Source organism: Malania oleifera, chromosome 1 (assembly GCF_029873635.1).
Source record: "Malania oleifera isolate guangnan ecotype guangnan chromosome 1, ASM2987363v1, whole genome shotgun sequence".
NCBI lineage: Eukaryota > Viridiplantae > Streptophyta > Magnoliopsida > Santalales > Ximeniaceae > Malania > Malania oleifera.
The window spans coordinates 112006825-112034611 of record NC_080417.1 but is presented as its reverse complement, the minus strand read 5'-3'; the positions used below and the strand labels follow the sequence as shown (position 1 = coordinate 112034611).

The window sequence follows — 27787 nt, the reverse complement described above, 5'->3', positions numbered from 1 at the left end:
GTTAATTGGACAGTTCTGGCCCATTTCAAAAGTTTGAGACTAATATCAAGATTTGGCGACGAATTATTACCGTCGGTAAATGCAAGTTGCCCGCTTTAGGTGCAAACAAAAAGAAGTGCCGCCAGTCCAATTTTATATAACACAGCTTGTCGCGGTTTCACGCTGGCCTCGGGGCAGTGGAATGGACGTGGGAGGAGACGCTGAGCGAAGCATCGCTCTTCCCAAACTTGACGATCCTCGCGAGGGCGAGGGCGAGGGCGTTGGCGGAGATGGCGACGACGACCCACCGATGCTGAGCTCGCAAGCCCTCGAAGCTCTCAAAGAGTTCCTTGCCGAACAGAACCAGGTCATCGCCGAGGACACACCCTGCGACGGAGGCTCCGATGAGGTAACACTATTGTCCGAGGACTGGAGGCTGAGCCAGTTCTGGTATGAACCCGACACTGCAAATACCTTGGCCCAGGAAGTCTTTACTCTCTGTCAGTCCACGAGGTCTTCCGTCGCTTGCATCGCTTGCCCTACCCTCTTCGCGTACATTAAGGTATGAGAACGTAACCTCCTGCTCGATAACTGAGAAAACTGGGGAAATAAAAAGGAAATGAAAAGAAAATGTGTCTAAGGCTTAGAGTCAGGGATTAATGTTTTGTTTCGCGTGTGTGAGCGTGTGCGTGTGTGCGTGTGTTTTTTTTTTTTTCCCCCTTTTTTGTAATTATGGTCTCATAACCCATATGCATGCATATAAAGAGGGAATTTCCCACTTATAATTCACTTTTATTCCTTAAATATTAGTTGAATAATATACGCAATTATTGAAAATATTAGGTATCTCATAACAGATCCGTGAATACTTATAAATTATAATCAACTCATAAGTGACACATAACAAGACCAAGAAGAAGAAGAAGAAGAAGAAGAAGAAGAAGAAGAAGAAGAAGCTGAAGTCCCCGTCGGCTACATGAATCTTTTGAGTCAATTCACTAGACCAAGGTCATTTTCTTCTACTAACTTAGAAGCTATTAAGTCCTTTCTCATTGTCTCATTTCAAGTTATTTTGGTTCTACCCTTTCCTCTTCTAGTTCCATTTACAATGACTAGTTCGCTCCTTCTCACCGGTATACTAGTAACCTACATTTCAAGTGTCTAAGCCATATAAGTCGTCCCTTCCTTATCTTATCTTCTACTAGTGTTATGCCTAGTTTATTGCTAAAATTTTCATTCCTTAATTCTTTAATGTTATACCGCTCAACCACCTTAGCATGTGCATTTCAATCACTTTTACTTTTTGAGTGTGTTGTTTCTTATGTTGGCTTTTTGAGTCTGATATCGTTTTGATAATAATAAACCACTTGTATCTTATGTGCGCATTTAGTATTTGAGTAGGTTCATAATTCAGCACACACATAAGGTAAAGGGAAAATGGAAGCCAAGAAGGGACTTAAAGCTTATACAGTCTGGCGTATTCCATGAAGAATCAAAGAGCAAGAAAAGAAGACATGTTTATATTTGTAATGCATTTAGTTTATATTTGTATTGTTATATGCATGATCTACATGATATGATGCTAAACTCAATGACGGTCATAGACTGACCTTAGGGGAATAACACTTTCATGAAAAACCTTTTTCATGAAAGTTAAAATCATACAAAAGGTTTAAATTGTTTTTAACATCAAAAGTGGGCTAAAAACTAAGCTTTTCAAGGTGCCCAATTGACCGGCCTCTTAGGCCTAGTCGACCGTCATGTCCTCTTGGCCAGTATTAAATGGCCCCAGTCGATCGGCCACTCAAAGCTTTATATGCCCAGTCGACCGGCCTATCATTTTGGCCTACTTTACAAAAGTCTCAGCCGACCGGTTTATATTACCCTTTAAAACCCCAATCAATCGGATCACGTTTCTGGTCAAATTCAAACGCCCAGCCGACCCTAAATGAACTGAAAAGTCCCAGTCGACCGGCCTCATGATCTGGCTGACCGGATCTTGAGCCCCAGCCGACCGTTTCTCGTGGATTTGAATTTTTGCCTTTGGCCAGTCGATTGGACCAAGTCCTAGTTGATCGACCTCTCGGGTTGAACAATTTTTAAGCTGAAAAAGGGTCAAAAATTCAAATTTAATATTTGTTTAATGCCCCAACGGTCAGAAAATGGTCATATTTTTGAAAACTCTATAAATACCTGCCCAAAGCTCTTAAATTTGTTGTTGAAAATATTAATTTATATCCTTTCATATTTTGGGCATTTATTTTAAAGATCAAAGTGTTAAAATATCAACCCCGAATATCTTTGTAAATAAAATACAAATTAGGAAAGTGAGTAATTATGGGAGATTTGATATTATTCAATAGGAAATTGTTTCCTTGTTTAGAATAGGTAATTGTATTATATATTGGATTGTATGTAAGAACAAAATAATGAAGAAATATTTTTTCCAATCGTTTCTTCTTTCATGGTATCAGAGCTAGGGTTTCTTAAACCCAGCTAAACGATGGTTGACAGCAGAGGCTCTACCTCCTCTGCAAACATCACTGGAGATTTAGAGGTTACGTCCAGTGGGGGTACGAATGATAACACAGTCTTTCCACTCTCATTGGAAAAACTAAACGGAAAAAATTTCTGTGAGTGGGCTCAGCCCATGAAACTGGTGATTGAGGGAAAAGGAAAGCTTGGTTATCTTACAGGTGAGCGAAGGAAACCAGATCCTTCCGACGTTGTAGCCTTGCAAAGATGGAGGTCCGAAAACTCCATGGTCACGGCTTGGCTCGTCAATTCGATGCAACCATCAATCGGAAAAATTTATTTGTTTTTGTCGATGGCGAAGGAGGTCTGGGAAGCCGTATGTGAGACGTACTCTGATGTCGAAAGTTACTCACAAATCTTCGACATCAAGACCCGATTGTGGTAGATGCGGCAAGGCGAGAGAGGTGTTACCGAATATTTTATGGAGATGAGTTATCTCTGGCAGGAGCTCGATCTAAGCATCGACGAGGAGTGGGAGTGCTCCGGCGATAGCACGCGATACCGAAGGCGGCTTGAAAACGAGAGGGTCTTCGAGTTTCTTGCTGGCCTGAATCGAGAACTCGACGACGTGAGGGGACGGATCCTTGGCCGGCGACCTCTCCCTTCAACTCGAGAAGTCTTCACAGAGGTTAGGAGGGAAGAGAATAGGAGGCAGGTGATGTTGTGGCCTCAAAATGGATCTGCTGGGCTGGACCCGGCTGTATCTGTATTCGCCCAAAAATTAGATGGGTTACATGCTGGGCCAGATGCCTCAGCTTTTGCATTAAAAGGCCCAGGAGGACCTAGTCAACAACCACAAAGAGGAAAAATATGGTGCGAACATTGCCGAAAAACAGGTCATTCAAAAAATACCTGCTGGGAGATTCATGAAAAATTGGCAGACTGGAAATCGAGACAATACCAAAAAAATTGTGGGTACCAGGCCAGCACTGGCGGATCAACTGAAAGATCACAAGGAGAGAACAACGATACCCCGTCCAGCAGTGCATTCAGTTCTGAACAGTTGGATCAGTTATATAAGATGATTTCATCAATGCAAACATCGGGTCAGTCTTCCTCTGGTTCCCTGGCTCATTGAGGTAATCATCTGTCATCTTTAAAAACCACATCTTGTTACAAATGTCCTTGGATAATTGACTCGGGTGCATCCGATCATATGACTGGGTTGTATCAATATTTTTCATCCTACTCACCATATGCCGAGAATTTGAGGGTAAAAATTGAAGATGGATCTCTCTCCCCAGTTGCTGGAAAAGGAAGTGTTCGCATATCTGATTCCTTAACTTTACAATCAGTCTTACATGTCCCCAAGTTATCGTGCAATCTGTTATCTATTAGTCAGTTAACAAAAGACCCGAATTGTTCCGCTAAATTTGTTTCCTCCCATTGTGTTTTTGAGGACCTATCATCGGGGAAGACGATTGGCACTGCTAAAGCACATGAGGGACTCTACTACTTTAAGGAGGCAAGTTTGAGTGAACTATGTAATACTGCAATTTGTGATTCTGCATCTACTTCTAGAAATAGTGAACTTTTGTTATGGCATTCATGGATGGGTCATCCCAATTTTCAATATTTAAAACGTTTGTTTCCTTCTCTTTGTTCAAATAAAATGGCTTCTGAGTTTCAATGTGAAGTATGTGAGCTTGCTAAACATCGTCGTACTTCTTTTCCATCATCCATATACAAACCATCTCGCCCATTTGCTATGTTTCACAGTGATGTATGGGGTCTCTCACGTTCCCTAAATCGCACCAATACAAAATGGTTTGTGACCTTTATCGATGATCATACTCGTCTTTGTTGGGTCTACCTACTGAAAGACAAAACTGAAGTTCGCTCCATTTTCATCAATTTTCATACCATGATTCATACACAGTTCCAGACTCATATTCAGATCCTATTTACTGATGATGGTACGGAATATTTCAATACCATCCTGGGAACTTATCTTCAAGATCATGGGATTGTTTATCAAAGTTCTTGTGTGGATACCCCTCAACAAAATGGGGTTGCTGAATGAAAAAATAGACATATACTTGAAGTAGCCCGGACTTTAATGTTTACTACCCACATGAAACATTATTTTTGGGGTGATGCCATCTTAATAGCCACACATCTCATTAATCGAATGCCAAGTCGAGCCCTCTCATTTGTCACCTCTCTTCAGAAATTTCAGGAACACTTTCCTACCTCTCAACTCCCTTCCAGTCTCCCACTGAAAATTTTTGGTTGTATTGCTTTTTTTCATGTCCATGCACACCATCGTGATAAATTGGATCCTCGTGCCATTAAATGTGTCTTCATTGGTTATTCACCTACCCAAAAAGGCTACAAATGCTATGATCCGATCTCAAAACGGCTGTTTGTTAGCCTTGATGTCACTTTTTTTGAAACCACTCCTTATTTCACAAAGCCCTCTCTACAGGGGGAGCAATGGAGTGAAAATCGGTTCTTTGATCCTTTTACTACTGAATCTACAGTTACTCCATATACTTCATTCCCTGACCCATCTATTGAGTCTTCCATTACATTACTTCCCGACTTGCCAAACACAACTGCACACTTACCCTCAGGGGGAGATGCAGGAGAGCAAAATAATGCAGACATATTGGTTTACTCAAGAAAGCCGAAAACAAAGGAGAGGGAGAATCTCACACCTGAGGCACCAAGAGCGTTGGAACCGGTGATGGCTCCGAACAATCATGAGCCCTTGACTTATCCTGATCTGGTAATTGAGTCTTCCTCTGATAATTCTGCACCTGATGATATCAATCTACCTATTACAATCAGAAAACAAACCAGGTCATGTACTCAATATCCTTGGTCGAAATACATGTCTTATAAAAGCTTGTCTACAGGATATCGTGCGTTTGTCTCTAATCTTGACAGGATGAAAGTACCAAAAAACATTCAGGAAGCTCTAGAAATACCAGAATGGAGAGAGGCAGTCATGGAAGAAATGCGAGCCCTAGAAAAAAATGGAACTTGGAAGTTGATAGATCTACCGAAAGGGAAGAAGCCAGTAGGTTGTAAATGGGTTTTCACAGTGAAATGTAAATCTAATGGAACAGTGGAAAGATATAAAGCCAGACTTGTTGCAAAAGGCTTTACACAGACCTATGACATTGACTATACTGAGATATTTGCACCAGTGGCAAACTTAAATACAGTTCGGGTTCTCTCGTCTCTGGCAGCCAATTTAGATTGACCACTACAACAACTTGATATTAAAAATGCTTTCTTAAATGGAGAATTAGAAGAGGAAGTTTACATGACTATACCACCAGGATTCAGTAGAACAGGTGAAGAAAACAGAGTGTGTAAACTAAAGAAATCGTTATATGACCTCAAACAATCTCCAAGAGCGTGGTTTGACAGATTCGCAAACGTACTAAAGAATCAAGGGTATTGACAAGGGCAATCAGACCATACACTATTCTTTCAATAGTCTGAAGGAGGTAAGAAAACAATTCTAATAGTGTATGTTGATGATATAATCCTTACTGGTGATGATACTGTAGAAATGGAGAGATTGAAGAAGGTTCTGGCTACTGAATTTGAAGTTAAAGACTTGGGACAGATGCGGTATTTTTTGGGCATGGAAGTGGCAAGAATGAAAAAGGGGATTAGTGTTTCTCAGTAAAAGTATGTTACCGACCTCCTAGTTGAAATTGGCATGCTAGGGTGCAAACCCAGCGAAACCCTGATAGAAACAGTAAAGAGGGTTAAAGATTGTGGAAAACCGGTAGAAAAGGAGAGGTATCAGAGATTGGTTGGCAAACTGATCTACCTATCACATACTAGACCAGATATTGCATTTGCAGTCAGTGTAGTAAGTCAACACATGCATTCACCAAAGGAAGTTCACTTCGATGCTGTATACAAGATCCTTAGATATCTTAAGGGATCCCAGGAAGAGGACTTTTCTTTAAGAAATGTGAAAGTAAGGAAGTAGAGATCTTTACAGATGCAGATTGGGCAGGATCAGTGGAAGATAGAAGGTCCACCACAGGATATTGTACATTCGTCTGGGGAAATCTCATGATTTAGAGAAGCAAAAAACAGAATGTGGTGGCTTGTAGTAGTGCTGAAGCTGAATTCAGGGTAGTCGCTCAAGGGATTTGTGAAGGATTGTGGTTACGAAAACTATTGGAGGAATTACGGGTACCGGTGAACCCTCCTATCAAACTCTACAGTGACAATAAGGTAGCTATTAGCATCTCTCTTAATCCAGTCCAACATGACAGGACTAAACATGTGGAGGTAGACAGACACTTCATCAAAGAAAAAATTGAAGAAGGAATTATATGTATGACTTATGTACCTACCAAGGAACAAACTGCAGATATCCTCACTAAAGGCTTGGGACGACAGAGCTTTGATGATCTTATTAGCAAGTTGGAGATGATTAATATTTATGATCCAACTTGAGGGGGAGTGTTAAAATATCAAACCCGAATATCTTTGTAAATAAAATACAAATTAGGAAAGTGAGTATTTATGGGAGATTTGATATTATTCAATAGGAAATTGTTTCCTTGTTTAGAATAGGTAATTGTATTATATATTGGATTGTATGTAAGAACAAAATGATGAAGAAATATTTTTTCCAATCGTTTCTTCTTTCACAAAGCTCTCTCCCACTCATTCTTTCTTGCAAAATCTTTTTGAGGACTAATTGATAGGTTCTCCTACAATCTTGTTTTTCCAAAATCATTTGTAGAGAAACCATATACTACAAGTGACTCCTTGTGCTTGAATTTTCACTCATTCCTTTAAATACACAATATCATTTTACTCTCTCCCACTCTTCCATTTTGAAATCTCTTCTTAGGAGAGAATCCTTTTTGGTTATTTGTAAAAGTCTTGAGCATATATAAACTCATATATATTGCTTGAAAGACTTTATATTACACATCAAATTTCTCCTCTCTCTCTTTTATCTTACATATCATTTTTGGAGAAATTTTGTGAGTTATTCAAAAGGGCTTGAGTACATATTTACATTCATATATGTTGTGTTTGAAAAGCCTCTTTGCATTTGTGCTTTCATAGATAAATATTATGTTGCAAAAATCATTTGAAAGCAAAACCCTAGGTTCTCCTACATTTTTATTGAAAAATATTTTTGGAAAAATATTTATTTGGGTTGAATCTTTGAAGTGTTTATCATATACATCTCATTCAAAGATTGCAAAAAATATTTTGAAAATAGTCCCAAACTCTATTGAGCTTTAAATCCTATCATTTGAGAGAGTGCATATAGTGCTTTAACTTGTACATCTCTGCTTATTTTGAGAAGCATATTGTTGTACTAAAAATTATATTTTCATGTCATTTGTATCCCTGCGGTTCGAGTAGTGAACCGTGTTCCAGGCGTGGGGTATCGCCTGAGGAGGAAGTGTTCCATCCTGTAAGGAGTGGTTGCAACGGTTTGGCTCTGCCCGGTTAAGGGAGCTAAGGGGACTCCACCCTGTAAGGAGCTGTAAGACTTTTTGCTCCGCCCGGTTAAGTGAGCAAGGTAATGGAATCTTCAAGCAGGTTGACTTGAGGAGAGGACGTAGGTGGGTACAACCGAACCTCGTAAAAAATATTGTGTCTGTGCTCTTTCTCCCTTCTTTATTTATTTTCAGCACTTGCATGTTAATATTTAATTAATTGTGATTGTTATATTTGCTTTAAATATTTGTGTGCTTAAATATTTGTGGTAATTGTGATTGCTTAGAAAGACCCTAGGGTTGTGTAATACTGGCTGTGGTTCCAAAAATAGGACCCACTTGCCTAAGAATTTTTAAATACCCAATTCACCCCCCCTCTTGGAAATATACCATTCCTCTCATCTTAGTTGCCTAACATTCTGATTCATCAAGCAATGTTGGTCGTACAATAGTCTTATAGAACTTCTCCTTTAATTTTAATGGTATTTATGATTGGACAACACACCGACACACTCATCCATTTTACCCAACCTACTTTGACTCTATGTACTATATCCTATTCAAATTCTCCTTCGCTTGCATAATAGAATCAAAGTCATAAAATCTATTAATGCTGTTGATTTCTTGATTATGAAGTTTTATCTTGTCTTCAATATTCCTCCTTACATGGCTGAAATTACATTATATATATTTTGTCCTATTTCTACTTATAAGTAACCCATAACTATCTATACTTTTTCTTTGGCAAATAAATTTTTTTTAAAGTGTTAGAATATTTTTGTATAAATTCTATATTTTAATCAAAAAAATTTCTTTGACCATATATGCTAATCATTTATTGCAGGTTAGATTAGAGACAGAGAATGACTTCAATTAATTTAATTAGAGACAGAGAATGACTTCAATTAATTTTTTCTCTAATGATTGAAAGAAATATAAGATCTTGAAAGTGAACTATAAGATGGGTTAGGCAACATTACACAACATTTTTCTAAAAAGGAATTATCCTCAAATTATCAAATGAGCTAGCCCTAACACAATTTTGCTACGTTTAGGTTTTGGAATAGAGTCAATGTAGGAACAAAATTGTGGTTGGAATGGAATCAGGATAGGAATGGAATCATTGTACTTTGTAGACACGTTGAATGACTAACAAAATGGAATGAAAAATAGTCCCATTTTGGGAGTGGTCGCTTGGGTTCTCCTCCCATGCAGAGGATGAGCCATTTATATTTGGCAAAGCCCACTTATATGTCCTGACTCATGCCTGCATGTGAGGATCTTTGATTTAGTGTAGCCCATTTAATTAGAAGCTTATGCAATTTATTGTGTTAATGGCATTTTTGCAACTCCTGGGTGGTGAGAAGGCCTCTTGGAGAAGCCAATCAAAACATCTTTTGCTGTTAGAAAAATTTCGCTTCAAAGGATGTTGTGCTGTTAATTTGTCACCTTAGAGAACAAAAGACATTGACTTATAAGTCAGTGTTATTTACTCTGGATTTGACATATCAAGAATGATATCAATTCTAAATCTATATTGTTAGACATTAGGTTATGAAATTGCTTTTGGTTGCAATGTTGTAATGGAGTTTGAATTCATTCGTGGAGCAAGGTTATTGAATTGACAGGAATAATGGGAATGGGATTACAGTTTTGGCTAACTCTTAGGAATTGAAAGGAATAGATTATAGATGAAATGAGGCTATTTAAGGAGCAAGTCACTGGTTATGTTGTAATAACTGTATATATAGTCTAGCAGCACAAAGTAGCATTTAGAAGCAGATGGTTATAGCCAAACAGTTATATGAGGAGGATATGTTGTCTGTTGAGAGTCATCACTAACTCCCCATAATTTTCTGTCTAGAAGTCTTCTCTCTCTTTCTCTCCTCGGTGTGTTCATGTAATTACCGACCTCCAGCATCTATAAAAAATGGTAACACTCTTATGGGATGCATATGGAAATTAAGTTATGTGTATGCTCGTGAGTGGGGTATGGCATAAGTGCAAGTGAGTGCCAGTGTTGTGAGTGAGTGTCTCGCGTGGGTGTAATATTATGTAATTTATGTGTTTAATTAACTTACATTAATAAAAACTCTTTAGTTAAAGAATTCTGCCACCACTTTATCTTGGGCCTACAACTTGTAGGTTCTGTGAAGATTCCTGCAGCGACTACACTGGAGGATGTTTGAGACTTTTGGCAAGGTTGCCATGTGTAAACATCCTAATAATTAGAATGGACTGTGAGGTTGGGAAGATGCACAATATGTTGGAGGACAGACATTGAAGTTTGGTTAAAGTCTGCAATCAAAATTTTAGACTGGTAGTTAACTGCTTCTGGGGTGAAGAAATACCAGCCCCCAGAGTTGGGGAAGAAGCAATCTCAAATGTCCAGGGGGTCAGGGGGATGCCCCTTCTTTCATAGGAAAACAATTTAAATTTTGTTTCCAATTTCATAAATCATATACAAGGCAAAATGAGTGAAAGATATACTCATGGGGATCTGATTGGTCCTACTTTAATTTAGAGGGTATGAAGCAGCCCAACTAAGGACATCAACCACCTGAAAAGAACCCTTTCATGCCAAAAGAAACAAGCAAGAGTCTGAATCTTTCAAGGGCTTGTTTTGTTTGAGTTTGTAAAAGTGAGACCTGGTCGTCGTCTTCTTCGAAAACTAGGTCCTAATAGAAGAGAGAGGCATTGGGATTTTGTGTAGTAGTCATGAATGGTGGAGTTGTGAAGGTGCATGGTGAAGATGACAGCATTGAAGGTAGTGGTTTGGACTTGCCTCGGTCATAGAAGGTTTTACTTTGGCTGTCAGAGGCTTATGCAGAGGTGAAGGACATGATGAGAGCCGAGGGGGATGATATGAAGCAGAATAGGAAGATGGTCCTATTGCCTTATCGCTTTGAGCCAGGTTTGTTATTGGATCAGCTGCTTTAGGGAAGGTCTAGATGTGTAAAGAGCCGAGAACCTGCATGAAGGCAGATCGGAGTCTCAAGAGATAGTAAACGAAGGTAGGGACAGAATCTTAAGGTCTCAATTCTAAACACACATTGTATTAATACTGCTGAGAAAGTTCATGATTCATATGAGGTTGGATTTTTGGAGGATCCTGACCTTGTATAGTGAGGGTTTAATTCCAATGTTACACTTTCTGTGATTTTAAATACAATTCCCAAGTCCTTTCTTGGATAATATGGTTTGTAATTGTGGTGACAAACTTTTTGGGGCTTTGTGAAATGTGCTGCAATTTTCAAAGGTATTCCTATTCCGATGCATCCTATTATTAATTTCAAATCTCTCATGACTAGTCAGGGGAATATTGGGCCTTCTAGGGGATGAGAGGGACAATTGGGATGCTCAAACCCTTCCCAATATGTTAGGCCTTAGCCTTGTGTACCCATGTGGGGAAGTTGTTAGAATTGGTAGCAGGGTTGCTAGGGAGAGGAAAAAGGCTTTGGAGTTAGAGAGCAAGTTATACTTGCTGCTTCCGTTAATTATGACAATGGAAGTAGGAGTTTGGGTAGAATTATTGTTATTAAACGATGCTTCTTTCTTGGAAAGAGTTAATTAGTAGAGCTTCTCTTGATATTATGTTCCTTCAAGGATCTAAATCAGGGGAGGTGGATTTTTTTTTTTGTCGTAGAAGTATTTGGGAGTCTAGGTTCAAAGATTGGTGTCTTCTGGAGCAATTTTTTTTGGATGGGGGGAGGATAGATCATTGAGTGGGACACTAGGTTAGCATCTGTAAGAGAGTGCGTGATTGGCTCTCTTTTGTTGTCAGTTTTCTCAGACTGTGAGGGGCTTTGAGGAGTGGTGTTTTAAGTTTGTTCACGGGCCAGCTTTGGCTTCCTTGTAGATATGACATGGAGTATATGACATAGATCAAGAAATATGTAGGTGAGTTGCAGTCGACAATCTAATGAGGATGCAGGTCCTTGGGGTGGGGGGGGGGGGGGGGGGGGGGATTGGGGTGAGGTAAGAGGTGTTTTGGTTAATTTCACTTGATTCTTTGGTTACTGATTAGGGGGGTTCTAGGGTGACAAATAGTATGAAGATGTTGGATTCCTTTATTTGGGTATGTGGGCTAGGGGATACTGCTTTAGCTATTGGGAGGTAGGTTAGCTTCCTCTCGTATTTGTAAATTTTTGTTTGCTGATGATTAGGAAGACATGTTTGATGTTTCTGAATGTTTTTCATGCGGTTTTAGTTAGTCCGACTTCATATCATTGTCTAGTTAGATGCTAATTCGTTTTAGTGGGGCTCCACCTCTTTTGGATTTGAATCACCCTACTTTTTGGGATTGTGTTCAAGACTTGGTGGAGAGAGTGTTGTTCTTTAGGGATGGGCATGTTTTGAATTTATGAAAGAATTGAAGCTTGTGAAGGAACAATTTGAAAGTACAGTAGAGCATTTTTTTGCGACATAAAAAATAATGGAGGATGTTGAGTTTGATGGGGCTAGAGGGTTTGCCTTAGTAATGATGAGATGATATTTTTTCGAGAAGACGTAAGTTTGAGGCAAAAGTGGAGGATTTAGTGGGTGAAAGGGTGATTGCAACTCTGCATTGTTTCATAGTGTAGCTTATGGGAGGAGGGGGAAAAGCCTTACTATTAAGGAGCTGGAGTTAGATTTGGGGTGCAGGGTGGAAGACCATAAGCAAATTGGGGGGGTGATTTAGGATTTCTATAGGAAGTTGTCCAAAAAGCTTTGATTTGTTTTGGGGGGCACAATCACCTTGGAGCTGCCTGCCATATAGATTTTCTAGATGCAGTTTTGGTTGCTAATGAGGTGGTTGAGGAAATGAGGGAAGGAGGGTGGGTAGTTATCCTTGGACTGAAAAAGCTTATGACATGGTGAGCTTGGGCTTTTTGGACAAGGTAATGGCGAAGAAGTGTTTTGGGTTGGTTTGGAAAAAAAATGGATTTTCCAAGGTTGTTTACCTAGAGTGGATATGTTTGTTGTAGTGAATGGTCAGCCTAAGAATTGGTTCAAAGCTTCTTGGGGAGCGAGGCAAGGAGATCCACATTCTTTTTCCTTGTTTAGTTAGTGGTTGATGTGTTGAGTAGGTTGATTAGTCATGCTCAGGACCTAGATTATGATCCTGCTCTTAGCCTCTTATGGTACGTAAGGAGGCAGTTCTCCTGTCCCACCTTCAGTTTTGCAAATGATGCCATTCTTTTTCTAGAACACAGTGTTATGAAATTCTGAAAGGTTTTAATTTGACAGAAAATTTTTGAGAGGATTTCAAAATTGTAGACCTACATGTCTAAGAGTGGGGTGGCTGGTATCAACTCATGGAGAAGGGTTTGCTGTTTCAACTGGTTTTACCATTTTAGATTGGCCTGATGTATTTGGTTCTCCCTCTTGGAAGTAATCTGAGTTCTCTAGGTTTTTGGGATCTAGTGGTGGAATACATTGGCTAGTAGGCTAATGTTCCCACTTATTTCTTTTTACAGTTCCTGCAAGTGTGGTTGCTATCCTAAGATGCTTACTGGGGATTTTTTGTGGTTGAAAACAGATGATAAGAAGATGGATTATCTTGTCAATTAAAATATGGTTGAGACTTGAGAGACCTAAATCTAAAGGGCGCTGGGGCATTGGTATTGTGTTGTCTAAAAACATCTCTTTAGTTGGGAAATGTTTATGGAGGTTTCTCTTGGAGGCTAACTCCTTATGGCACAAGGTTATTAGAAGTAAAGATGGTATGCATGAGAATGGTTGATACTAGACGAAGAGGTAATTCTTCTCATGTAAGCCCTTGGAAGTTTATTTCTCTAGTTGCTCATTTTTCCATCCTCTTACCTGGTTCATTCTCATTAAGGTTATTATAAGTATATGGTATGCATGAGAATGGTTGATGCTAGCTGAATTGGTAATGATTCTCATGCAAGCCCTTGGAAGTTTATGTCTTAGGTGCTAATTTTTCTATCCTCCTACCTAGTTCATTCTCATTCAGTTTTGGGAGGATATTTGCGTGGGTGAGGTTTTGTCTGGGTTGCTGGCTTTGCATTTTTTAGATATTCTTTTATTCATAGTGCCTTCGTTAATTCCTTTTATTTTTTATAAGGGCGGCCTGCTTTCTTGAGATTTTCATTTATTAAAAAATGTCAATGAATGAGAACTTGATGAGCTTATTATTTTGTTGAGAGCTTTGAGTTCTTTTGTTCCCCAAATAAGGGATGATCTGAGGATTTGGATTGGGATACTTTGGTTCTTTTACTATGAAATTAGTTTTTATTTTTTATTTTTTAATTTTTATCATATGTTGATATCTTCTAGTTGTTAGAGCCTTCATGCAGACTTTGGCTCTTAAGAGGATTAATACTAATGACTTGCTGTAGATAATGAGGCCTTGTAGGGCTATCAGCCTAGATATTTGCGTTATGTGTTCATAATTGGTGAATTCAATGAGCATCTTTCTCAAGTGTAAAGTGGTCATGCAACTTTGGGACAACCATTTTTTCTTTTTTCCTTTTTTTTTTATGTGGGTCATGTGGTGATGGTACTACCATCACTGTTGAAGCTTTTTTAATGGTGAGGTTTTGAGATTTTGGGAGGAGTAAGAAAGGATGGTTTTAAGGAAATGTGTTGTGTTCACTTTTTGGACCTTGTGGTTCAAGAAGAATGCTAGCATCTTTCATGACATGTCAACACCTCCCCATCTATTATGGGATAGAGCCATTTCCTTCTTTTCAGGCACTCTCTTTGGGACACTTTAGGGGATTCCTATTGTGTGATCTTGAGAGAGATCTTGGGCAGAGGGGGTGGGGTGGTTATTGTAATTGCTTATCTGGTTTCTTTTTAGGATAGATGTCTAATCCTTTGATATTTGTAGTTCACTCTTTTTTCTGATAACGATATTTTTTTCCTAAAAAAATAAATAAAGAAAATGTAGGTGGAAGTAAGTACAATGTTTTATTCTATTATTGAATGACAATTCTGTGAGGATGGGGAAGCAGAAACATAAAAAAACGAATTGCAAAAACTAAAGGCGCAATATGCTTGCGAATACAAATGTGGTGCCAATGAAGAGGCTAATGTTGGGAGATCCAATCTTTGTGATGAGCATAAGGTGCTCTTTACTAGAGAGGATATGAGTTGGTGTTAAAAAGCCAGAGCGAAATGTGTCAAGGAGGGGGGTTGCAACTCCAGCTTCTTTCGTAGGGTGGCAAATAGGAGGAGGAGGAGGAAAAGTTACAAGGAGTTGGAGTTAGGTTCAGGGCATGTGGTGAGAAGTAATCCAAATTGGGGCTGGGATCACCAAGTTCCACAAACACTTGTTTATAAAGGAGTCCTTGGTTAGATCAGTGGTGGAGGGTATCAATTGGAGCCCTATAAAGGCAAGTTCAGCTCAACGGGTTAGTGAGACCTTTTGAGGTTAAGGAAATCAAAGATATGGAGTTTGAGTTAAGTAGGGGGATAAGGCTTGTCCCTTTGATGGATTCACAATGGCTTTCTTTCAGGAGAATTGGGAGATCTTGAAAGGAAACATTTTGAGGTTTCTTTAGGAGTTTCACCATAATGGGGTGGTGGGGAATAGTGTGAATTCTACATTCATTACCCTAGGAGATATCTCTAAGAGTTAGTGACTTCTGACCCATTAGTCTTGTCACTAGCTTATATAAAATTCTCTGAGGTTTTATCGAAGAGACTTTAGGTGGTCTTGGGGGATATAGTTACCACTACTCAATGTGCATTTATTTGCGATAGCTACTTCTAGATGTTGTGCTTGTGGGTTATGAGGTTGCTAAGGATGTTAGGAAGAGGGGCAAGAGGGGGCTTTTATTTAAACTAGACTTTGAGAAAGCCTATGTAGGGTAAACTAGGGTCAATTACTTGTTAGTCATTGTTAATGATCAGCCTAGAGAATGATTCTCGGGGGCTTAGGCAAAGGGATTCATTGTTTCCTTTTTAGCTCACTTTGTTGGTAGACACCTTGAGTAGGTTGTTCTTGCATGCCCATGACTTGGGGTCGATCAAAGGCCTTCATGTGGGGAGGGTGGAAGTGGAGGTTTCCATCCTTAGTTTGCTAATGTTACCATGTTGTTCCTCAAGAAGAATATTGAGAAATTCCAAGAAGTCATTATCTTGCTTAAAATCTTTGAGAGGATTTTAGGCTTTAGATCAATTTGTCCAAGAGTGCAGTGGTTGGCTCCAATGTGGGCGTTAGGGATCTTTAGACTTTTAAAGCCCCATCAGAGTGTGTTTCTCTTGAGTGGCCACTTTCCTTGGCCTCCCGCTTGGAGGCAATCCAAACTCCATGACCTTTGGGGATCTAGTGATAAAGAAGAATGGTAGGGGATTAGAGAGTTGGAAAAGGGGCATACTTGTGACTTGGAGGTTGTGTCACTCTCATTAGCACTTTCCTATCCAACGGTCCTAGTTATTTACTTTCCCTTTTTAGAGATTTGGTTAAAATTGCCAAGATTGTAGAAAGGCTGATCCATGACTTTCTTTGGTCTAGTTTGGGGGAGGGCAAAAGAGAGAACTTAGTTAACTGGGAATTGGAATGTGGTCAATAAACTTGAATTCGAAGGAGGACTAGGGCTTTGCAATGTGGTATTGGAAAACGTCTACCTAATTTGTAAATGGTTGCAGAGGTTTCCACTAGAAATAAACTTTATGGCATAGAGAGATCACAAGAAAATATGGGCTCCATTGAAATTGGTGGGGGACAAGAGGAAGTGGTATTGCTTCTCATGCTTGCCTGTGGAAGTTTGTGCCCCAAGGGGTTAGTCATTTCTTTCCTTTCACCCTTTTCAAAGTTGGTAATTGTAATAGGGTGCGCTTTTGGGAGGATATGTGGGTGGATGAGGTCCCTTCGGAGTTGAAGTTGCCATGTTTTCTTAGGGTTTCTTCTCTCCATAATGCATCAATCAGTTATTATGTTTTTTTGTGATAGGCTGTCTTTTATGGGATTTCCATTTTTTCTGGAATCTCAATGAAAAAGAGGCAGATGCCGCAGATGAGCTTACCACCTTGCTTTTTGTGTTGGACCATTTTGTCCCTATTTGTTGGGAAGATGAGAGAGTATAGGAGGACGATTCTTTAGGGATGTTCTTCTAAATCCTTCTTCTCACACCTTTTAAAAACCCCTTTTTCCTTTGTTTTTCTTGGAGCCATATCATGTGGGAGGCCAAGGTTCCTTGGAAAATCTAGACCTTCATCTGGACTCTGTTATTGAATAGGATTAAATGATTAATAGGCATGATATGCTTTAGTTTAGAATGCCCTATATGTCTCTCAGCCTTGACTTGTGTGTTACGTGCTGTGAGACCAATGAAACAAATGTTCAGCTTTTTCTGCATTGTAAGGTGGCATCACACCTTTGGAATGCTCTTTTCTCATACACAGGTGAAGCTTGGGTGACACGTTGGAACGTGGGAGACTTCTTGATAGTGAAACCTAGGGGCTTTGGCTTTAGTAGAAAAGGAGGTGCTATATAGAGTGGAGCAGTTTTTGCTACCTTTTGGACCCTTTGGATTGAGAGGAACACAAGAATCTTTTTCGGTTTGTTTGGTTCGGCAAAATGGCTATTCGTTGGAATAAGATGAAATATAGTTTAATTTTTTAGATTCAAAGGAATAGTTATTCCTTATATATTCCTAATTATTTCATTTAACATGTAATAAGAAAGGAATAGACATCCCCATTATGAAATTTGGGAATAGTTATTCCTTGTCTATTCCTTATTATGGACTTATAAATGTTTCACATTGTTATTTGCTTTATAGTAACAATATAATTTCTTGTAAAACTAATTATAACTAACCTACTAAAATTAATCTATTCCTGGGAATAGGCATTTTGCAAACCAAACGTAACCTTAGGGCTGCAAATCTTGCCCTAATTATGGACATACTGGTGTTTTTGGCTTGGTTATGGGTACACTCTTTCAAGGTCTTTTGGGGTTTATCGCTGTCAGATATTCAAAGGGATTGGATGGCAGCTATCATGTGGCTTTTCTGGTTGTAACTTTTGGTGCCAATTAAGCTTAATCAAGTTGTGGTTTTATCAAGCTTTTTTCTTTTTACTTTCATATATCTCCATGTTGCTTCTATTTCCCCCCCTTTTTGTTTAATGATCCAGGGAACTTGAATGCCTAGAATTTCCAATTTTTTGATTTTTGAATGAGGGGGTCTCTTGCTTTTATAAGATTGGACGGTGCTTGAATGCTCCTATTTCTACCAAATGTTCTTGATACTTTTTGGTTCTTGTTTGGGTGTGATGGTAGATGATCACCTTTGGATTCTTATGAGGATTTCCTGAGTAAATCCTTTTTCTTAGGTATGTTTTAACTCATGTTCTGTATGTAGGTTCTTTCTTTTGCATTCTTTTGTTTGGAGAGCTGAGATTTTTTTCTAAAATCAAAGCTTTTACTCGGTGACGTGCTGTCCTTAGTATAAGACTAATGCAAATGAAAGCACTTTCTTGGGATGTGTGCCCTGTGCCTTCATAGTGAACAGACCAGCTCACACACGTTTTTGCATTGAACTGTTTTTTGGTGGATGTGAATGTTTATTTGGTCATTTAGCATTATTAGTATGTGTTAAGAGTTATGCTTGTAAGTGTGAGTAGGGGTACTCTGGTCATTGGTATTGTACTTAACATATATTATGAATAGAGGGAGTGACCTACCATTAAGGTCAGGTCTTCCATTTTACCCAATTATTCAACATGATATTAGTGCAAGATCCAACCTAAACCCTGCCACCATCACCAAACCAAACGCTAAACCAAATCACCAAACCAAACCCCAAACCTAGCCATCCTATGCAAATCAGTATAAGAGGCTCAACCACACTCCTACATCCTAGAGACAAGTCCATGGATCGCCGTAAAACTTAGCCATCAGCAGAAAATTCCCTGGCTGTCGCTGCCCTTCTCATAACTTTCAAAACCCTTCCATATTACCCTCTGGTCTGTAGATTTGCAAAACTCCTTCACCGGAAACCTCCTCACGAGACCCCATGCACCTGGAAGCTGCCGGCAGTGCTGACCCCATGCACCGGCGTGTGAGATAAATTCCAGCCACTGTTTCTGCATTTATTATTATTATTTTTTTTGGCAGAATGTTTTGATTACTTCCATAGACCATAATATCAAGCTATTGGGCATGTTTTTTGTTAAAAAAAACTAATTTTTTTAACCATGCACTTGTGGCAATCTGGTGTTGTTTGGCATTCAAAGTTCATTGGTGAGTCTCTTGGAGCAGCGGTAGCAATCATACATTCATTTTGTAGGCTGTGGCAGTGCTATGTCCAGTTGTTGGTGACTCGTACGTGGTTGAATTAATGGTTGACTTGTTTGTCTTTGTTTTGATTAGTCAGGAAGTTCACTTGTGGTTGTTTCAGTTGGTCTAGAAGCTCACTTTTGGAATCCCAAGAGCATTTCGCTCATTGTGTATTTCTGATTTGCTGCTGTATTGAGGTTGTTGTGTGTGTTGGGATGGCATCTCAAATCCCAAAAGTGTGTTTTCCTTGTAGGTACTTGTTCAGGTGAACAACGTACTATTATTGTCTTGGAGGAAGAGTATTCAATGTTCCTACAGTATCAAGCATCCCAGCAAGCATCTCATCACATTGCATCTTTTGCTCAAAAGGGTAGTTATCCCACAGTTTGTATGTCATTTGGTATCTCTCCATTTTGTCCTTGGATTATTGACTCTGTTGCTACTAACCATATCACAATTGTAACTAACTTCTTTTCTGCACTCTAGTATCCTAAAAATCTGCCTAAGCTACCTTTGCTGATTGGTTCACAACTATAGTTAAGGTGATGGAACAGTAAATCATACTCTCTCTATCTCTCTTTCCTCTGTACATTCCTAAGTCCCCTTCCAATCTCATGTTAGTTAGTTAGCTTGTAGTGGCACTAAATTGTTATGTAACCTTCTTTCCTGATTATGTGGTTATTCAAGATCTGAAGACGAGGAAGAAAATTGGCGCGAGACATGAGGCTTGTGGACTTTACTACTTTGAGTTGCTTTCTTCTCCCATTGCTTGCATGGCTGCTGTTACACCACTTCCAGTCCATTGTCATCTTGGTCATCCGTCGTTGGACAAATTTGAAACATTCAGTTCCTTCCTTGAGTTATGTGTCTAGTCTTGAGTGTGAGTCTTGTCAGTTGGGAAAACATAATCATGTTCCGTTTGCTTCCCTGATCAACAAATGGCCAGGTAGTCCTTTCATGCTCGTCCATTCTAATGTTTGGGGTCCTAGTCATGTCATGAAGAAATGGAGTTTCCGTACTTTGTTACATTTGTCATTGACTACTACAGGATGACTTGGTTATATTTAATGAAAGATCATTCTGAGTTGTTTAATATATTTTGTACCTTCTGTTCTTAACTAAAGACTTAGCTTGATATGCTAGTCAAGATACTTCATAGTGATAATTCTAAGGAGTACTTCAGTACCCAATTTAGTACATGTATGACTAATTTTGGTATGATCCATCAGTCATCTTGTGCCTACACTCCACAACAAAATGGAGTTGAAGAATAGAAAAACAGACATATTCTCGAAGTCAGTTGTACCCTATTGTATCAAATGAATGTCTCCAAAATTTTTTAGAGTGATGCCATGCTTGCTGCTTGCTCTCTCACTAATTAAATGCATCTTTTGTTCTTGGTGGTAAAATCATATTCAGTTATCTTCCCAAAGGCTCCTTTGTTCTCCCTTCCTCTTCATATATTCGGTTGTGTGCATTTTGTCTAGCAATTAACTCCAAGAAAGGATAAGTTGGATCCTTGTGCCATCAAATGTATTTTTTTGGGGTATTCCCATACTCAAAAAGGAATATCAATGTTTTAGCTCTACTTTACATTGATTACTTTACATCGATTCTTTGTCTATGCTGATGTCACCTTCTCTGAGTCTACACCATACTACTCTAATTCCTTTGAGTTTTGTTGACCTTAATGAGTCCCTCCCTTTGCGCCTTCCAGATCCTATACCAATATTTGTGCCGAGTCCTCATACATTGTCATCCAGTTTGAGCCCTTCTCGTTGCTTGGATTACCCTAATTAGGTATACACATGGCGACTCAAGGGAGGAGAACCTCCTCTAGCATCCACTTCTATGCCTTTAGCTCGCTCTTCAGATGATCCTATTTCCTAGGATGTTGATCCTCCCATTGCTGTTCGAAAAGGTAAACATTGTGTACCCAACATCCAATCTCTAATTTTGTTTGCTATGATTTCTTGTCACCCTCATATTATTGTTTTTGTTAGTACTTTGTCTTCTATTGCTCTTCCAATATCTATTTCTAAAGCCTTGTCCAATTTTAGGTGGAGGCATTGCACTACAGGATAGTGATACTTGGTAGTTGGCACCTCTACTCCTAATAAGTTTGTTGTTGGTTGTCATTGGGTGTATATTGTGAAGGTAAATCCAGATGGTTCTGTGGCTTGATTGAAAGCTTGCCTTGTTGCTAAGGGATATACTCAAGTGTATGATTTGGATTATTCAGACACATTCTCTTTAGTCGCTAAACTTGCTTTAGTTCGTCTAGTCATCTCCTTAGCCACTACTATTCATTGGCCTTTACATTAGTTAGATTTGAATAATGCTTTCCTACATAGTGATCTTCAAGAAGAGGTCTATATGGAGCAAACACATGGGTTTGTTACTCAGGGGGAGTCAGGCTTAGTGTGTCGGCTCAAGAAATCATTATATGGTTTAAAATAGTCTTCTAGAGCATGGTTTGGTCAATATTTAGTGTTGTTGTACTTGAGTTCGACCTCCAATGGTGTGCGGCGAATCACTCAGTATTTTATCATCATACTCCATTTGGCATGATATTGTTTATTGTGTATGTAGATGATATGTTGATTACTGTAGATGATGATCAAGGCATCCAAGATCTAAAGCCTTTCTATAGACTAAATTTCAGACCAAGGATTTGGGACTACTGAAGTACTTCTTGGGTAAAGAAGCATCGAGATCTCGTATGGGAACGGTCTTGTCACAGGGAAAGTATGTTATGATGTTTTAGATGAAACTAGGTTGTTGGGATCCAAACCTAATGATGCATCCATGGATTCTTACAGTGAGCTAGTGCCAAATGAAAGTGATTTGTTGCCTAACCCTGTACGATACTGGAGACTTGTTGGAAAATTGAATTATCTCACAGCCACTCGACCATATAAATCTTTTGCAACAAGTGTTATGAGTCACTTTCTGATTCTCTGAGAACAAGTCATTGGGATGCAACAATTTGTATTTAAAGATATCTCAAAGGTGCACCGAGGAGGGTCTCTTATATTAGGATTGGGGTCATACCATATTTAGGGATGTATTGATGTAGATTGGGCTACGTCACCTGCCGACCCAAAATCCTCAACTGGGTACTGTATCTTTGTTGGTGGTAATTTGTTTTCTTGGAAGAGTAAGAAACAAACTGTGGTGGCCAGATCAAGTACTAAGAGTATAGGGCCATGGTTTACACTACATGTGAACTTATTTGGTTGAAAAACATGTTCAAAGAATTGGGTTTTCCACATTCTTAGCCTATGGAGTTGATGTGTGATAATTGAGCTTCTATTCATATTGCCTCCAACCCGGTCTACCATGAGCGGACAAAGCCCATTAAAGTTGATTGCTACTTTGTTCGGGAGAAAGTTGTACAGAAGCTCAGTACAACCACTCATGTGAAGTTTGATTTTCAGCTTGCCGATTTATTCACTAAGCCTTGGGAGGTGCTTGTGTGAAATTCATCTGTAACAAGCTAGGAGCATGTGATGTATATGCTCGAGCTTGAGGGGGAGTGCTAAATGGTTGTTTAGTCATTTAGTATTATTAATATGTGTTAAAAGTTGTTTTTGAGTCTGAGTTAGTAAGGGTATTATGGTCATTGGGATTGTACTGACATATGTTATAGAGGGAGAGACCTATCATTGAGTTAGGTCTTCCATTTTATCCAATTATTCAACATTAAATTTGGTTGTTTTTGCGCTGTACTTTTTCTTTGCAGCCTGGAATTATATGTTTTGTATCATTAGGGAGCAGTGAGTGTATCCTTTGAAGTGTTTGTGCGCATGTAATTCAGGGGTTTTTTTGTAATGCTAAGGAGAGTTTGAAGTGTGCTTTTTTTTCTTTTTTGCTGTGATTTGATGCATATTGTTGGGGCATAATACCCAAATTTTAAAAGGGGTCTGCTTCTCAGCCTGATATTTTATGGAGTGACATGGTCATCCTAGCTCTGCCATGGTGTTTTGCAAATGGTTTCTTTAAAAGGTTTTCTCTGATTGACATGTAGAGAAGTTGGATACCTTTGCTTCATTGGTTGTTTGTGTTTTGTTTGTCTATATTTGTTTCTTTTGTTTTTTTTTTTTTGGGTGTGGGTGCGCTTTCTGTTTTTGTTTTTGCTTTTTTTTTTTTTGGGTTTCTTTGTTTTTTGGTGGATTCCTTATCTTTCTCTGTCTGTATTTTATGCTAGCAATGACAATAGAACATCTCTTTACTTTTCACATAAGAGATGTGCTATTCTCTCATGCTGCATTTGGGAGCTTGGGTTTCGGTTCTTGGATTTGAACTTGTGCCGATTTGGATGAAATTTTCAGTACAATTTTGTATTAAAATTTGTCCAAATCCATACATGTCCAAATTAAAGATTCTCCCAGACACAGGGACAGTGTATTTCTTTGTTTGCCTGAAAAAATGAAATTGTCATGGTAATGACAATAGCAGTCATTCGCACATATCTTTATTTTGCACATGCTCAGTATATTGTAATCTTTGAAGTGTTGACTGTGGAGATGGACATGAGGCAGACATGACACGACCCAGGCACAAAGGCATGGCAAATCCTTAAAAAGGTAAAATATGTTGTGACTGGTTAATGGAATGGAATAGGGTGGTAATAGTTTGCGAAGCAAAAGAGGGGCACATTTTAAGGCAAGTGTCATGCAAAAGTTGTTGGTGTCTCGAATAATATGGATTTGTAAATGAATAAACATTCCATGGTAAATTTTGGATGGTCATTCCTTGTCCAATCCTTTTCATTTGAAAACCAGATTTTGCATTATATTTGCCTTGAAATGATGCCCCTCTATTGCTATTTCATTCCTATCCTATCCCAGTCTATAAACCATACAACTTTGGTAACAAGAGCACAATGATAAATAATGCGCATATGTAAATAAATTATATAGGCAAGCATCAAGTTTTCATTCGTTAATTCTTAGTTTCTATAAAAATTATAAAAACAGTTTTGTTTAAGTGGAAGAAAATTCACAACTGACATTGGGTAGAATCTTGACAAATAAGTTGCTTGCAATGTTTGGAAAATGGCATTGATTTATTGGAACTAGTCTGTCTTCTTTCCCTCATTTTTCTGACTTCTATTATTTATTATTAATCTGCGTCAAGTATTACCACTTTGTGGCTACTTACTTCTGTTCTTCATTTGATATCAGAAATTTTACCCTACTATCAAGGCTCACCTTCTGGAGTATGACAAGCGTTTTGAGGAGTATGGACGTGATTTCACATTCTATGATTACAACCAACCAGAAGAGTTGCCATCAGCACTGAAGCATGCCTATCAAGTTGTAATTGCAGATCCACCTTACTTGGTGAGAAGTGAGAGCCTAGTTTTATTTTATTCTGTTTTAGTTTTAAATTATTCAGCCTTTCTGGTGCTACTGATTTTTTCCCCTTTTTTATCTGCTTTTATTGAGATGAATACTTTGTCAATTTTGGAAAGTAAAATGTTCTTTCAATTAATTAATTAATTATTGCTTAGTTGGCTTTCAAATACTTTCTAGTTTCTACTAGTGAACTATTCTCAAGGAACCTTCTTGGCTTCATTGTTTATGGTTAATATTTTTCTACTATTTAATAATAAATAGATGTTTCTTATATTATAGATTGAAGATATTGGGCATAAGAATTTGTGTGGGCATGTGCATTTCTGTGTTTTATACGAATAAGAAATTGTCTCACTAGATTGCTGATAAATTATTTAGAGTCAATTCTTCAGTTAAGAAAACCTTTGGTTATATACGTGTTTATGAGTATTTATCAAGTTCTCCTTTGGTTCTATTCTTAATTAGAGTTAGCTTTGGGGCTTTTAGTGTTAAACGGGTCTCATATGTTGAAGTTTTTAAAGTATGAGTGCAATAACCTTTTTCTTTTAAAATATATGCATTTTATCCCATAAAAAAGGGCGGTGGGAAGTGGGGGTAGTTCGTGGCTATCTTGAAGTCAGAGGTTCTGAGATTGATGTTTTGATCATTGATGAACATGCTAATTTTTTTGAAAGAATTGAAATAGCTTGCTATCATTCTTAGTTCTTATAACAAACTATGCCTTTTGTTTCAATTCTTTAATATAATACATATGTGACTTGAAATACTATTTTATGGTGACAGAGCCAGGAGTGCTTGGATAAGGTCAGTCGAACTATTTCTTTTCTTTCATGGCCAAGAGAAAGTTACTTGCTTCTACTAACAGGTAGACATTTGTATCCCTCTCCTGCTAACTCAAATGACTTTCAATATATGTGCATGTTACCCATTCTTATAGCCTAGTACCACTGTTACCAATGCGATAGTAAATCTTTGAGGTTGTCAAAGAGATACTTGGATTAATCTCATGGACAATAATGTCTGATTGTTGATCCCACCATTGATGTCTATTTGGTAGATATTAAAAGAGCAACAAGTACCATTTTATTTCACTAGAACAATTCTATGGTTGTTTTCCTTACAACTCCTTATGATGGCTTGTAGGGGAGGTACAGAAGGATCGGGCATCTGAGCTCCTTGGTTTGCTTCCATGTGGTTTCAGGCCCCAGCACACTAGCAAACTTGGCAATGAGTTTCGGCTTTTTACAAACTATGACCCAGGGACGAGATTAGGAGGGTGGGAGCAAGGGAAATAGGTTTGCCTGTGTGTGTTAAAAATTGGAAGCAGCTTGGAAGTAATCTTTATTTTTCATGATATATATATATATATGTGTGTGTGTGTGTGTGTGTGTGTGTATTCTCTCTCTTCTCTCTTGGCTGTCATACCATTTGCAATTTGCAAATTTTGCATAAGATATGAACGATTCATGACTTATATTTCCTAGCTCATTAAATATGTTATATGCATGTTTGTGTGCACGGCCATTGAGAAAAGGTATTGGTTTCCCAGAGTTAGATTCTTGCTGATTTTTATGGTTGTAATTGCTGCAGCAAATTGTCCTGATATTTCCTTGAGTGGCCCCTGAGTTGAGTTATTAGAAATCTCTAAACCCGAACGTGTACCTGTCAACAAGTTCATCCCGTTTGGCTGAACTTTGGCTCACAGATTCAATGCTGGGTGATTGAAGGTTCTTGCTCGATGAAGCTTATTTGTCATTGTGGTGATGATGGTGTAGGAAGATGATTTTTTTTTAAAATGAATTGGATTGGTATCAAAGCAGCATTAGTATAGAATGAATGCTCTTCTCCAACGGTATTTGGTGCAAACAATGTCTTTTGCTCTCTCTCTCTCTCTCTCTCTCTCTCTCTCTGAGATGGGTATTGTTTATTTATTAACAGAAGTTCTGCCGTGTTGCATATTTGGGATCATAGTTCTTGCTCCCCAATTTAAGGCATCTCTATTCTCTCCTCATGAAGAAATATAGAAAATAAAAAAACGTATTTCCCAACTTTCTTTTATAAATTTTAAAAATAAGAAAATAAGATGTTATTTTGTAATTATTTAAAAATTTAAAATAAAAAGTACAATTATATTCACAAAAAATAAAAAATAAAAAAACATTTTATTATTGTTCATTTTTTATATAAATGTTGCAGAATTGAAATATTACCTAATTTTTTTTTTTTTTGTAAATATTTAAGAAAACCTTTTTCAAATCTAAACAGGCTTAAACTTTTTTCAATCTGCGGTAACTATCAAATATATTTGAATGTTTTCCTCTGCTCCCATTTTTCTTATTGCTCTTGCCAAATGATCGGGTAAACAAGTGGGAAAGTCAACTTAGCTAACAAGTTTCAGGATAAGTTCACTGTATGACAAAGCTCTGTCAATGAAAATTTTAATAGCAAGGAGAGACATTACGGGTCAGTTATGAAAATAATTTTTATGTTTAAATAATTATTATATTTAAATAATTAGGAAAAGTTACTTAATCTAATATTTTTAATATGAATAAAATATAATAAAAAATTTTGGTACTATTCGTATGTGGAAATGGTTTTTTTTTTATTTTTTATTAAATATAATTTTTTAAATTATTGCAATAACGTCGCCTTGTTATTAAATTTCTAATTTTATATATGAAGGTCAGAAAACTTTTTTCTTTTTTATTTATAAATTTTTGATTTCGTACTTTGTGTTTGACTGCATAGAATTTGGATCTTGGATTTGTGTGCGAGTTAATTTAGATAAAAATATAGTATAAAATTCATATTCAAGTCTTAAAATTTATGTTCTCAAATATATCTTCGTAAAATTTTATAAAAAAAAAATTGAAAAAGTTTAATTAATTAATTTGAAACATAAAAATAAAAAAAACAAAATAGTGTTTTGCATAGCCAAAATAATTTTTTAATAGTCATCCACATTTTCTATATTTTTAATACAAGTCTTGTAAAATTAAAAATAAGTTGATAATTTTTATGATTCTTTAAAAGTTAAGGAGATTTTGGTATTATTGTCAAAAATTATGAAAAAAAAAATTAAAAACAAGAAAGTGAAATTTAAAATTCAAAATCAAAAACATGTAGGATTAATATTTTTAACACTAAAATAAAATGATTGTTTAAAAAATGTTCATTTTTTTTCTCAAATCAAATGATAATTAAAAATGTATTAAAATTATAAAATTGCA

General features: G+C 37.7%; 1 protein-coding gene across 1 annotated transcript; it reads left to right on the top strand.

Annotated features, from left to right (window-relative positions):
• Positions 1–88: 88 nt before the first annotated feature.
• Positions 89–26522, top strand: LOC131152024 (uncharacterized). The gene is made up of 5 exons (XM_058103598.1): positions 89–541; positions 24381–24539; positions 25338–25419; positions 25698–25849; positions 26145–26522. The coding sequence occupies exons 1-4, from the start codon at positions 182–184 to the stop codon at positions 25847–25849; spliced, it is 753 nt and encodes a 250-aa protein (XP_057959581.1). The 5' UTR covers positions 89–181; the 3' UTR covers positions 26145–26522.
• The last annotated feature ends 1265 nt before the right edge of the window (positions 26523–27787 follow it).